This window comes from Myodes glareolus, chromosome 14, assembly GCF_982192425.1.
Source record: "Myodes glareolus chromosome 14, mMyoGla1.1, whole genome shotgun sequence".
Classification (NCBI taxonomy): Eukaryota; Metazoa; Chordata; class Mammalia; order Rodentia; family Cricetidae; genus Myodes; species Myodes glareolus.
The window spans coordinates 32728214-32743102 of NC_142039.1; the positions used below are offsets into that span (position 1 = coordinate 32728214).

Sequence of the window (14889 nt, forward strand, 5' to 3'; positions counted from 1 at the left end):
AGATTTATTGTCACTCTGTATGTATAAGTGTATTTATTACTGTTTTTAGCATCAAATTTGATAGTCTTGTTTTCTGATTCTCCCAGTTGCATCAGCACTATAACCAATTTAAATGCCTTTTTATTTCCAAGAAACTACCTCACTAAAATGTTACATAGCATGTTTTGGGTTTTAAAGGATTGATCTTAATAACTAAATGCTTTCTTGGCAGTATCAGTGTTACCCAGCCATTTCAAGAACTGATTTAGCTGTTGTTCTAACACTTTCTGTGGTGAACTGCAGCCTGGAGGCGCATTAGAGATGACTCTTAGTGCCTTTATGCACTTGTGTGGCTTCCCTGACACTTTGAAGGGGGTTTAGCCACCGGGAGTGAATTTTCAAATTGCTTTTTTAAATGTTCCCATGGAACTGAATAGATTGTGTGTGTGTGTGTATGTGTGTGTGTGTGTGTGTGTGTGTGAGAGAGAGAGAGAGAGAGAGAGAGAGAGAGAGAGAGGGAGGGAGAGAGAGAGAGGGGGGACATTTGGTAGTTGACTAGAAAAATAATTGTTTAAGCAACATGGGGTAACTGTGAAATAGCTGTTGCCTTAGCAACTAGAAAGCTGTTCTGTTTGCCAAACAAAGGGATGATAATTTAGTGGTTTAATTTCCTTTGTGGTGTAGAGGTACTACTTAAAAACATCTTATTTTTAGCCTTCGAGATGGTCTATATTACTGACTAAAATCTGAGAAACAGAACAAAAAGAGAAGGTAAGAGGTTTTTGTTTTCCTTGACTATATAGATACACATATCTGCATAACTGTCAGTCCTCTTAGTCAGAGGAGTCTTGGTTAACCTAGTGACATAGTTCTTTATGTGTGTTTGCTTCGGGCCAGAGTACATTAGTCTCAGAATAGCTGTGCAGCGCAGTCTTGGTTGATTTCTGCTGCACTAACGGGTCATGGTGCACTTCATTAGGTATCAGCCTTATGGAGACCTAACAACTCTTCTACTAGAAGACAGCATGATTATACCATCAGTGAATTGAGCAAGGGAGATTTTTTTTTTAAAGGAATCACTTACATGCACGCACACGCACGAACACACACACACACACACACACACACACACACACACACACACACACAGTTTGGGAAAGAGATGATGAAACCTGTTCTTTATATAGGAATTATTTTTTTATGACTCTTTTTAAGGATGTAAATTGTTTAGTCTGTTTTGCACTGTTTACTGGTCGGTTCTAAATACTGCAGGTGTGTAATATGTTGTTTTTCATGTCTGTGAGGTGGTAAGTGATTTGAGCCATAGAAGTCCTAACCTAATATAATGTCATGTGCAGGAACTGTTATACTATGTATCTTTAGTGTGTGTATATTTGCAATGTTCCTTCATGTTCCTTTTAGTTCTAAAGTGGTAGATTTGAACCTAGGTATCTCATTGAGGAACATGCCCTTTTTGGGATGGATGGTGCTGGGGATAGAGTTAAGCAAAACTCCCACTCTATCACTGAGTTACACCCCCACAGAGGTTGGTATTGCTTTCCTAATGTTTTATGTTGTCTTTTATTAACATAAATGTGTGGGATATAGATGTTTTATATATACATATACCCATGTATACATGTTTGGAGGCCAGAGAGTAGATGTTGGGTATATTCCCTTAATGAGTTTTACCTTATAAATATATTTTAGTTAAAAATGACTTTTTATATGTATGTATGGTTCAGGAAGGTGTGCATGCCACATCGAGTGTGTGGAAGTTGGAGGACACGTTCATGGAATTGGTTCCCTTCTCTACTTTTATGTGACTTCTAGGGAAGTCTGACCCTAGGTAGTCAGGCTTGCTAGGAAAGTGCTTGTACCCACCAAACCATTTGGCAAGCTCCTCTACCTCATTTTTTTTTTTTTTTTTTTTGGGAAATGGTCTTTCTCCAAACCAGGATACTGGGCATTTAGACTTGCCTGGCTGACCAGTGAGCCCTGTCATCTACCTGTCTCTCTATACTCTCCAATGCTGGGCCACACATATGCATCACCACATCCAGCTTTGTGTATGTGTGTTTGGATCTGCATGTAGCTTCTTATGCTTAGCCATATCTCCAGCCCATACAAGAGAATTTATCTCTGAATCCCAATCACTACAGATAAGAATTTTTTAAATTAATGCAGTACCTGGGGTTTCTTTAAAAGTAATAAGGGCATAGATATAAGTATGGGTAATGAGGGATGAATGTGATTGATCAAAGTATATTATATGCATATTTGAAAATGTTAAAATAAAATCATTTAGCACAATACATACTTAAATACAACTATTTAAAATTGTGAAAAACAACAACCACAACAAAAAACCCAACAATGTTTAAGACGATGTGGGAAGGGAAGTAGATGGGATAGTTGTTGATGAATTCTTAATTGGTAGCAGCCAGCTTAAGGTTATGTGCAGGAACAGTTAAAAGGTTAAAAGGCAGAGTACATACCAGTTTAGAAATGAACAGAAAGGAATCTTTATTTTATTTTTCAGAGACAGGGTCTTACCATTTAGCCCTAGCTGGCCTGAAACTCAGTATGTAGATCAGGCTGGCCTCAAATCCAGAGATACACCTTTGTTTCTCTTTGGAATGCTGGGATTAAAGGTGTGCATTGCCATGAATTGATACAGACTTTGATTGGAATATTTTCAGTCACATACCAAACTACTGTAGTTATTATATGTTACTCTGTTTATAATATGATGTCTTTGATTAGTTCTGTACTTCTGAAATCATTATACATGTCAATTATCTTGAACTTTATTATTTAATTTAGTACTAAAAATTTGCAACAGTTTATGTTGAGCAATCATTTCAAGTGAAGTTTTACCTTACTACAAAGGTAAAATGGAGGTAGCCACATGTGAGTTTGTATTGATGTAATTTCTGATTTGCCCACATAGCTTTATAATGACATTGTTAGTAGCTAACTACTTTAGGCCTCAATCCTTACTGATAATGCCTTTATTTTTATGATATGCAAATTAAAGGGTAGATAGGTTTAGTAAAGTAACCAAACCGTCTATTATTATCTGGGATTAGGACCTTGACTTGGTGCTGTGAAGGTCTGTGTACTTAATCAAATCTGCTGTTAGCAAATGATAAACTAAAGACAGATTCCATTACTACTGTCTTTACTAACATTACTTATGAAAGTTTGACCGTAGTGTACCTGTGGAGGTCAGAGAACAACTTGGGGGAGGTTTTTGTTTGCTTTTTTTTTTTATACCTTGGGTCCTGGACAGTGAACTTAGGTTGTGAGACTTGATATAGCATCTTTATACACAGAGTCCTCTTATCCACTCCCAAAGTTTACATCTGAAATATTTATTTACTTCCATGTTAGATATACATATGAAGCACTATCCAAATGTGCATAAGTGCTGGGTGCCTGTGTATATAAAGACCTGTGGTTGACATCTGGTGTCTCTATTGTTCTCTATCTTTATTTTTGAGCCAGTCTCTCGTTCTAAACCTGAAACACATCAATTTTGGTAGGCTGTCTGGCCAGTAACTTCAGGGGCCTCTCCGTCGTCGTCTTTAAGGCCTGAGTTGGAGCTGCACAACTCCACACCAGACTTTGCATGTGGGTTTTTGGGATCAAAACCCTAAGGTTGATGTTTGGGTGTCAATTTCTTTACTGACTGAGTCATCTCCCCAGGTCCAATTGGGTAGCTTTTAGTGACTATTTCTGTAGCTCAGAATTTGGGGTTCCTCATTAGTTTTAGTTTAGTTAGATACTATTTCTCTGTGAAATGAAATGTTACTGGCCAGTGGGGGAGGAAGGATGCATTGCTAATGGATGTTGTGAGTTGTGGAAAGTAGTTGTGATATGGTACTCAAGACTGTCCCTACATAACTGCTTAATCACAAAATGAATTGAAATTTCCTTCAAGTTTTTTCCTGTTTAACTTGCGAATTCTTACTTGATAAAGATGGTATTCAAGATACAATGTGATGATTTTATATATATGTTCTGTAATTATTATTACTAAAGATTGATGCCTTTCCCTTTTCTTATTCATTGTAAAATAAAACCACTAAATCCATTCTGTATAGAATTTGGCCAAGGAAAATGGTATTTTAAGAGGGCTAAGGTGGGTTGGTAGGAGATACACATTTGTGAACCTTAAAAGAGCAACGTAAAGGAGATAGAGAGATGAGTAAGAATACTGGCTAGTCTACTAGAGGATTGGGGTTTGATTCCCAGCACCAACATGGTATCTCACAACTGTCTGTAACCCCAGTCTGAGGGTATCTGGTGTCTTCTGGTCTCCATGGCCACTGAACACATAGGGTGCACAGACATACATGCATTCCAGACACATAAAAATAAATAATAAAAATATGTAAAAAGCAACATAAAGTTACCAAATTATAGTTAACACTAAAACAATAACAATGAAGAAGTGGTTCTTCACTCATATTACAGCCTTAAACGTACTGCTTGACTAATAGACATTATTTAAGTTAAGAAAGCATATTAGTAAGAATGCATGTTGCCAAGCCTCATGATCTGAAACATACATGCTGGAAGAAAATAACTGACTCCCACAAATGTTCCTCTGATCTTCACAAATGTGATGCAAACTTACTATGCACACTAAAATATTTTTAAAAATTAAAAGTGAACACTAGATTTATTAAACAAACCAAAACATTTTTCAGTCTCAGTATTGTGGTCATGTCTTTGATCCCAGCACTTGGAGGCAGAGGCAGGTGGATCTTTGAGCTTGAGATCTACCTAGTATACATAGCTATTTCCAGACCAACCAGGGCTTCATAGGTTCAGAGATCCTGTTTTAAAGAACAAACAGCAGTACAAAACATTTTGTGACACATACATGTAATTCCTACTTGACAGGCTGAGAAAAGTGGTTCTTAATTTCATTGCCCACCTGGGTTGTATATAGTAAGATCTCTCTCTTTCAAAAGCCTACAGTACTCAGTATTCCCAGATATTCTCTTATCTAAATATTAACCAGGCCTGATTCTGCTTAGCTCTCAATATCAGGCAAGATCAGGTGTGTTCAGGGTTGTAGTATGGCCATGGACTTTTTTTTTTAGGTCCATGACATATATATATATATATATCAGGCTATCCAACTTTTTGACATAAGATATTTTCATCTATAAATTATGTTGGTATGTTGGGCTGCCTTCATAGCTATCATAGAGCACATGTATGCCTAATTGTAGCTAGAGCTGAATGCCATTGTAGAAATCTTAGTTACAAGCACTTGGTTGTAACTTTGGAATCTCTGCTCTGTGCTGTTCATTAGCTAAAACATTGGGGGTGAGCTAAGATTGAAGTCTCCATGCTACAGGTGACCTAAGTTACGGTGCTCATGGCAGGATTGAAGTTTTTTGGGCTTTCTGGAGGGTTTTAATGATATTAAGATGGAAAGGGTTTGGATAAATAGATTGGGACATTCTGGCTGATAGTTTTGAGTATTTGTCTTTATTGTAGGGCTTTTTAGACCTTTTAGCATACTTATGAAGTTTTAAAAGAGGAGGCAGAGGGATTATTTAATAATGGATTTTTCCAAACTGTTGCTGCCTCTTTTTGGTGAACATCTTAGACTATTAATACTTCTTATAAAATAACTTGGGAAAGGCTGATTACATAATCTTCCTTTGATTATGGAATTGATGAATGTCAGACCCAGTGCAAAAATGCAGCCTACTGTAAAAATCAGAGCAGCCAGATTAGAACCAGTAAAATCAAAACCACAAGTGAGCAGTATATTATTTAAGAGAGAAGAACAGACCAACAGTGAATCCATATTAAAGCATTCTGCCAGTTTGAAACAGTACAGGATGGATTACTTCATGTGGCTTTCAGCAATAGTTGGGAACACATGTATGTCTTTTATTCTGTCTTAGAATTCTGAACCATTCTGAATCTGGATGGCTACAAGGTGTAACCTGTTAGAAGACATTTGTTTCTGCTTTGAGATTTAAGATTTGCTAACTAGCAGATTGAGTGGTCATATAATAACTATATATTTTAGTAAGTCAATGAATGAATAGATGGTGGGAACATTAAATAGAAGGCTGCATCTGCAAGTGATCTTATGAACAATATGTGTTTAACAGGGAAAAATGTCTTCATTTTACATGGTGTACATTTCATTAGTCTGATACATGTTATTTTTAATTCATAGTATTTTTAATTCATAATCCTTTATAGATGGCTTATTTAAAGTACACTTCATTATTATAGCTTAAATTTCTATAATAAGATTAGATATATTCTGAAACCTGATGGTAGGGGGAAAAATTAAGCAGCGTAAACCACGTTTTATTTCTTTGCATTTTTAGGCCCTCGATGAGCCTCCCTATTTGACAGTGGGCACAGATGTGAGTGCCAAATACAGAGGAGCCTTTTGTGAAGCCAAGATCAAGACTGCAAAAAGACTTGTCAAAGTCAAGGTACAGTATTAATTGTAATTTAATAGTCATTAAATATTTAATCCTTTAAGTCTAAAAATCTAAAAATTATTTTTGTGCAAAATGAGTTTTTAAAAGTGGTGACTACAAACCATTCCTAAACTAAACAATATTTGTGGTTTTAAAATACTCAAATTGGAATAAAATTTGCTTATCACAGCTGATAATTTCACTGCAGACTTGGTTCTTTTGGGTTACTATTTTAGTGTTAGAAAAGATCGTAGAAACCATCTAATTGATTCTTTACTTTTATTATATGAAAACAGTGGCCAGATTCATTTCTTTAATACTAGTCCTCAGGAGGCAGAGGCCAGCCTGGTTTCCATATCAAGTTTCTAGCCACCCAGGACTATATGTTTCCTCCTATAGCAAAATATCATCCCACCGTCCTTTTTGTGATCCTGGGATGGAATCTTGGGCCTTGGGAATACTAGGCAGGATCCCCAGCCCATCCTTTATTTTGTTCCTCTCCCTTCCCTATTGTTTTGAGTCTTGCTGTATATAGCGCAGGCTGGCCTTGAACTCACAACAGTCTTCAAACTGCAACCTTTTTAGTGTTGGAATTGCAAGTGTGTGGCACCTGAAATTTGGCCCTCAGCGTTTTTGGAAGAAAATCTTTTTGAAGAACTTGAGTTTTGACTTAGTTAATGGACAAATATAAATTTAATTGTTTTTCATTTTTAGGAAATTAACATAAGCCCGGTGAAGTGCAACTATGGTACCTTCTATTTACAATGTGGAGGCAGGATGATCATTTTATCTTAGGAATTGGAGACCAGCATGGAGAAAATAGATTCTCTTCAAAAGCAGGAGAAAGGGACTAGATATATAGCCTAGTAGTAGAACACCTGCCTGGCCTGAGCAAGGCCCTGGGTTTGAAGATAGCAGCACAAAGTAGGAGTAGATGAATGAATGAATGACTGTGTTTAATAGAAGAAAGATGCCTTTATATTTGAAAATTCAGGACAGTGAAAACTGAGGACCAGTGGAATATCTTAGTGTTATGGGTACCTCTCACTTGCCAGTAATGTACTGGGTGGGTGCTGTGACCTTTCAGAGTACTCTGTTAGATGGAAGGAGAGTGGAGATAGGAAGGTGTACATGGGGGATGAACAGATAACCATGCAACTGTTGATTTGAATAATTAACCAAGTGAAAGAGGTATGATATTTCCCCTGTAGCTGTACTTACTGCATGAGTGTTTCTCTTAAGCATGTGCTAAAGCTTCCTGAGCAATTCTGATTTCTATTCTGGCTAAAAACTATGTGATAATTCCTCTAAGTTAACTGAACCCAAAGGTTGCTCATCTTGGCCCTGCCATCTCTTATATTTTACACGCTGGCGCCTGGAGTTGCTCTGTAATGTGGTTAGGTGGGTGCTCTTACGGTGACATTTCCTGTTCTGCCTGACATTGTATACTTCTGTTTCCTGAGCACCCAGTTATTTGTCACCTCCATCCTAGGACTGAATAAAAATCTATTTATCAAGTCAGGCAGTGGTGTTATGCGTCTTTAGTCCCAACACTTGGGAAGCAGAGGCAGAGGCAGACAGATATCTGTGGTTTTAGGTTAGCCTGGTCTATATAGGGAGTTTCAAAGCAGTCAGAGCTACATAGAAACACTCTGTCTCAAAGTGAATACATTTTAAGCAGACTTGGTGGTACATTTTTTTACTATTAGCTTTAATCTTTGGTCATTTATTTCATGTCATGTGCTATCTGAAGATGTTGGGATTCTAATGTTAAGATTTAATCTTACTGCTGCTTTTCTGTCACACTGAAATGCATGGAATGCTGTGTATATAAAATCTGTTTGCATAGTTGGCCTGTCCTGTTGACCACAAGACTCTAATAAAGAACATGCTAATGCATCAGTTTTTAGGGGGGTGAGGTTCAAGACAGGATTTTGCTGTGTAGCTTTGGCTGCCTTGGAAATCACTTTGTAGACAAGGCTGGCCTACAACTCACAGAGATCCACCTGGGATTAAAGGTCTGTGCTCCTGCCACCACCACCTGGCTATGCATCAATTCTTAAAGAATTCCTTTATATAGAACTCAAGAGAACCATGTCAGTATTGAATATGGTAATTTTCTTTATATCTTCTTTTTTATTTTTGTTTATTGAGACAGAGTCTATGTAGTTCTGGCTGTCCTGGAACTTGCTGTGTTGACCAGGCTGGGCTTGGACTCATAGATATTCTCCTACCTCTGCCCCCTGAGTATTGGGATTAAAGGCACACATTATATTACTTGGTTCTTTGATGCTTTTTAACCAGCCAATTAAATTTTTTTCTGGCCTTAGTAATTTTAATCCCAGTACTTGGAAGGCAGAGGCAAGCAGATTTCTGATTTTGAGGCCACCCTGGTCTATATAGGGAGTTCCAGGATAGCCTGGAGCTCATAGTGAGATCTAGCTAAAAATATTTTTTTTTTCAACTTACTATTTTCCCTTTCTCTGGTTTCCATAGTACTGATACAAAGTATAAAAAGTTCTGGGAAGAATAGCAATATTTGAGTCTTAGCACTATGATATTGTAATTCTATGATCCTGAACCATTTAGACTTTCTGTTTATTGGTTTTCTTTTCAACAAAAGGGGAATAGAGTTTTGAGGGGGTGATTCTATGCCTCTTCTCCATGTAGGGGATTCGAGTCAAGGGCTTTTTGTGTTAAGTACTCTACCTCTGAGCTACTATCTATGTTGGATATTAAATTTGATCCTTGAATTTGATACTTCGTTCTGAGTAACTGTTGTGGCTGTTGGGTGTGGTGGTACACACCTGTAATCCAAGTACTAAGGAGTCTGAGGCCAGATTGAGCCACATAGTGAGATGTTGCCTCAAAAAATCCAAAGTAAAGCTAGGTGGTGGGAGGCAAAGGCAGGCAGATCTCTGAATTTGAGTCTAGCCTGGTCTACAGAGTAAATTCTAGTACAGCCAGAGCTACACAGGGACTAATGTCTAAGACACATGTCTAAGGAGTGGTGGTGGGGATTCTAAACACAACAGAAAAAGCAAGTTTGTAGCTGCTGCTTACTGTTAGACCTTCACAGAATGATACAATTCCCGATAGATTAAGACCATTACATCTTCTTTTCCTCAAATTTTACGGACAAAAGTTGTACAGCTAAAGTAATAAGTGGTAGAATACAGTGTGATAGATAGGACAACCAGCCTTATAGGTGTTGTATTTGTCAGGGGTTATTTTCATTTTGAAAAGAAAATCTAAACACGTTTTCTATTAATCCGTTTGGTGTTTGAAAATGGTCTCATATTTAGGCTAAGTGATTTTTATTTAGTTTGTGTTATTTGTACATAGATGAGCTAATATTGTTTTGTGTGTGTCTGTGTGTATGCGTGCAAACATGTGAATTTGATCAGTGGGTTCATATTTTCTAGGTGACCTTTAGACATGATTCTTCAACAGTGGAGGTTCAGGATGACCACATAAAGGGCCCACTGAAGGTGAGTCGTTATTTTCCTCAGTTTTGATTGGTGACTGATACTTGTTCTTTTTCTTTTTAATTCATTGGCTATTCATTGTTAATTTGATATATAGCTTTTCCTAATTGGAATGTATTTATTGTTAAATCATCTGAAATAATAGTAAAATCTGTTTTAAAATGAAATGAGCATCAAGGAGGCAGTGACTGCTTTCATACAGGTTTTCCTTTACTGCAGGAATGGGATTTCCAGGAATAAGAGGTGTAAGATGTAAGAGCTAGGCTCTGAAATGTGAGAAAATTAAAACAGAATCCAGAGCTCTTGATTTTGGAGCCACCTGCTGGCAGATAAAATCTTTTGCGGGTAACTGGGAGGTTGACCCATTTGTTCTTCATTCAAATAGTGGGATAGATGTTGCTTTGCCTTCTTGTTTGCCAGTAAGCCAGCTGCAGGGAGTTTGGGAAACCGCTATGTCTGAGGTTGACCCATGTTTAGGGTTGAGGAATCCTAGGGAATGCTAAGAAGAATGAAGAAGCATCTTGTAGATCTTTGCAGAAAAAGTGCCTTACTTGGAACTGTGGACTTCTAAAACTCTTCCGTTAAAAATAAAAATGTTTCTTATTACTAACTTTTGCCTTGTAAAAACAATTTCACATCATTGCTGTTTTGTAGGCATCATCTTTAATATTTCATGTACCCATTTGTTACTTGCAAGGACCAGAAGACAAATCATATACAGTTATAACTTTAGCTACCACTTAGCACTTAATGTGTGCTAGTGCTGTGCCAAATCATTTTGCATCTAGTATTTTATTTAGTCTTGAGAACAACTCTGTGGAAGAGGAAACTGAAGAAAAAAAGTAATTTTATTCTAGTTTTATAAGCATTAATGTCAGTGCCAAGATTCAGACAGGTTCACAGCCACAGGTTGAGAAGATGTGCTGTTTGGATTGTCAGTACACAAGCTTATCCTTGCCTCCTAGATATAGCATCATTGTTCTTTGCTATCTGGCTTGCTGTATTCTGGCACAGGCCTATAGGTATCGACCACCAGGACTGTTTCATAACCACTATAAGGACCTTGCAAGTGTAAATACCAGCATTTTTATGATAAGATAGAAAGTACTGTAAATGCCTGTCAGTAGTGGCACAGTCTAACCCTTAAGGAGAACTCAGGACTTTTTTGATTACCTCTGTCCATCATCAGTTTTCTTGAAAGAAAGGTGAAGGAAAGACAGTTATTTTCACAGACAGTGCTTCTCAGCACACTGTAATGAGCCCTGGGAGTTCTCAAGACCCCTTTACAGGCCTATAGGGGTAAAAGTGCTTTCTTAGTAATTCTTAAATATATTTACTTTATCTAGTATATGGGAATTTTCACTGTTATAGGTAGAAAAGTATTGTCAATGAAACTACAGGCACCTTCAACACAGATCAAACCAGTAACTGTTTCATTCACCATGTATTTATTTTTTTTTAAAAAAAACCAAGGTTTGGTGTTATTATTTATTGCATTTTGGTTCATTTGTCTTTAAAAAGTTTTTCTAATACTTAAATAATATTTTAGGTGGGAGCTATTGTGGAAGTGAAGAATCTTGATGGTGCCTATCAGGAAGCTGTTATCAATAAACTGACAGATGCAAGTTGGTACACTGTAGGTAAGACAGTAATTTTTCTATTAAAAATTCATTTTTAGTTATGCAAAATATATGTTGCAACAATGCAGATAAAGCCAGATTTCCTGGATTAATTTTCCTTAACTAATGTCATAGATGCTGTTACTAGTATTGGTTATCTTCTGGTTCTTAAAACAATATTTCTAAGCTGTACATATGTACATATAATTTGAAATTATTTAGTATATAGAGTATGTAGTTGGATTTTTATCATTTTCACTTTAACACACATGTTAAAGAAACTTGTTTCTCTATCTTCATCATTTCTAAGTGCAGTGTTTAGTAGTGTTAGCTGTCCAACCTGTTGTACAACAGAGATTCTTTTAGTGGCTAGATTTACTCTCATTTTCAGTTCTTCTGGTCTTGCTGTTACAGTAATAGATGAATGTTCATTGTGTGCATATCATCCTAATATTTTCTTGTGCACTGAGGAAGGAGTAAATAGAAGTTGAAGGGACATGTGCTTTTTTTTTTTAAAAAAAATATTTATTTATTTATTATGTATACAATATTCTGTCCACATGTGTGCCTGAATGCAGAAGAGGGCACCAGACCTCATTATACAGATGGTTGTGAGCCACCATGTGGTTGCTGGGAATTGAACTCAGGATCTTTGGAAGAGCAGGCATTGCTCTTAATTGCTGAGCCATATCTCCAGCCCCCGGACATGTGCTTTTTAACTTGAGTGAAAACTGCCTGCATGTCTTGAAGATAACCAATAGTATATGAGTGTGTTTCCCCAGTCCTTGTCAGACTGTTACCACTAGTCCTTTGAAATTTTTGTCAAGTTGAATGCGAGTGCACACCGCACTTACATGCATGTGTGTGTGTTGTGTAGTGTATCAGAATTTGTAGCCCAGGTTGGCCTCAACTCACAAGCCTCTTGTCTCAGCCCTCTAGTGCTGTGGACCAGTGAAGCGGTCCTCTGTATAAAGACATTTACCATTAAACCTGAACCAGAGTTAAATCCTTGTTATCCTCATGGTGGAAGGAGGGAACCAGCTTGTGCAAGTTGTCTTCTGATCTGTGGCATATGCATGCAAGTCTGCACACCTACACACTGTGCTAGTTACTTTTATGTAAACTTGGCACAGGCTAGAGTCTTTGGAGAGGAGGGGGTCTCAACTAAGAAAATGATAAGACAAGCCTGTAAGGCATTTCTTACTGAGTAATTGATGTGGAGGGACCAGCGTATTATGAATGGGATCACTCCTGGGCTAGTGGCCTGGGTTCTATAAGAAAGCCGACTGAGTAAGACAAGTGGAGCAAGTTAGTAAGTAGCATCCCTTCCATGGCCTGTGCGTCAGCTCCTGCTTCCATGTTCCTGCTCTTTTTGAATTCCTGTCCTGCTTCCTTCGGTGATGGACTATTATGTATAACTTAGAAATGTAAGTCAAACCTTTTTCTCACCAAGTTATTTTTGGTCATGGATGTTCATCACAGCGACAGTAACCCTAATTAGGACACACAAATGCACGCATTCACACAAATGTATTAAAAAATTTAAACTTCAGTTCTGATAATTTTATTATCACACTGTGTGTGTGTGTGTGTGTGTGTGTGTGTGTGTGTGTGTGTGTGAGAGAGAGAGAGAGAGAGAGAGAACTATAGCATGTGTGTAGAGGTCGGAGGACAAATGTAGTAAAAATTTAAAATTCAGATATGATAATTTTATTTGAAACTGTACAGGATATTCTAAGGAATATAGGGTTTCTTGAAGGTTTTTTTGGGGGGGGCGGGGGGGGAGGAGTTTCAAGACAGGGTTTCTCAGTAGATTTGGAGCCTGTCCTGAAACTAACTCTTGTAGACCAGACTGTCTTTGAACTCACAGAGATCAGCCTGCCTCTGCTTCCCGAAGCTGGGTTTAAAGGTGTGCGCCACTAACCGCCCAACATAAATAGACATGTATTCTGTATGTTCTGCAATTTTCAAGTGGTGACACAGTTATCACAGTCAAGTAAGTTAATGCCTCCATCAATCATAGCAAACATTGTAGGATCTTAAATCAGCAAATCATAGTTTCGCCCCCTCAAGGAACATTTGGCAGTATCTGGAAACAGTTTTGATTGTGACGTCTGGGAAAGGAGTCTTTCTTGGGTGGAGTTCCCTATTTTGTAAGGCATAGGGTCAGGTTGCCATACAGCAGCTTGTCTGGTAAAATTTGTGTGTGTGGAGTGAACAGATTGAGGAACCTTACTGTAATGTAGATGTAGGTATTTTTTTGGGGGAGAGGACAAATGGTGTTTAAATTTGTTGAACTTCCCATATCTGAGGTAAATCTATGGTTGTCTGTCAGCAGAAGATTTTCTCTTCTTAACCATTTTGAGAGGGATTAATGAGTATTTAAATGGTTTCCTCTTGAAATGCCGTGTGTGTGTGTGTGTGTGTGTGTGTGTGTGTGTGTGTGTGTGTGTGAGAGAGAGAGAGAGAGAGAGAGAGAGAGAGCGAGAGAGCGCCGCATGTGTGCATTCTTTGTTCTACTGTAAATTGGGATCTTTAAGTGCTGGCAGAAAGCACCTTTATCCACTGAGCCATTTCACTGGTACAACACACACACACACACACATGCCTAAGACATACATATTTAAGATGTGTTTTGCTAGAAACAGCAAACTACTTTAATAACTATAATTAAAGTCATTTGTTAGAAAATACGAAATGTGAACTGAATTCCAAATGTAATTCTTAAAAATGGGACTATTTGCACTCAGGAAATTGATTTCTGACATCACTTGTTAATCTTAAAAATGTTTCTCAGTTTGCTCCCATTTTTACTTCCTCACACAGTTTTCGATGATGGAGACGAGAAGACACTGAGACGATCTTCGTTGTGCTTGAAAGGAGAGAGGCATTTTGCTGAAAGTGAAGTAAGTGATTGTGGTGAATGAGTATATCTATGGGTTTTCTTTCTCCCTCTCTCAGGGTTTTCTTCCTCCCTCCCTCCCTTCCTCCCTCCCTTCCTCTGCCCCCCCCCCCCTTTCCTTTTCCCTTCTAGACATGGTCTAACTATGTAGCTATGGCTGTCCTGAAACTCACTATGTAGACCAGGTTGGCCTCAGACTCACAGAGATCCATCTGCCTTTGCCTCCTGAGCACTGGGATCAAAGCTCTCCACTATAGATGACTTGACGTATTTTGTATGGAGGGAGTAAAGTTCTGCTTTTCAATGTAACGAACAAGCCTGTTAATCAGGAAATTCCTGAGTACTTAAGTGCCATTATGATGTGATCTGCGAACTATTTTGAAAATCCTGAGTTCAGACACCAAATTTTGTCTTCTTTATTGTTTAAA

At 37.9% G+C, this 14889-nt stretch overlaps 1 protein-coding gene across 4 annotated transcripts in view; it reads left to right on the forward strand.

The window, feature by feature from the left end:
• Positions 1–14889, forward strand: part of Arid4b (AT-rich interaction domain 4B) — a 118175-nt gene that overhangs the window by 39914 nt on the left and 63372 nt on the right. For all 4 annotated transcript variants that reach the window (XM_048461249.3, XM_048461251.3, XM_048461252.3 and 1 more), the window contains exons 3-6: positions 6354–6464; positions 9878–9943; positions 11490–11580; positions 14386–14465. In XM_048461249.3, the coding sequence (XP_048317206.2) occupies positions 6354–6464; positions 9878–9943; positions 11490–11580; positions 14386–14465 (348 nt within the window). The remainder of the gene's footprint in view (positions 1–6353; positions 6465–9877; positions 9944–11489; positions 11581–14385; positions 14466–14889) is intronic.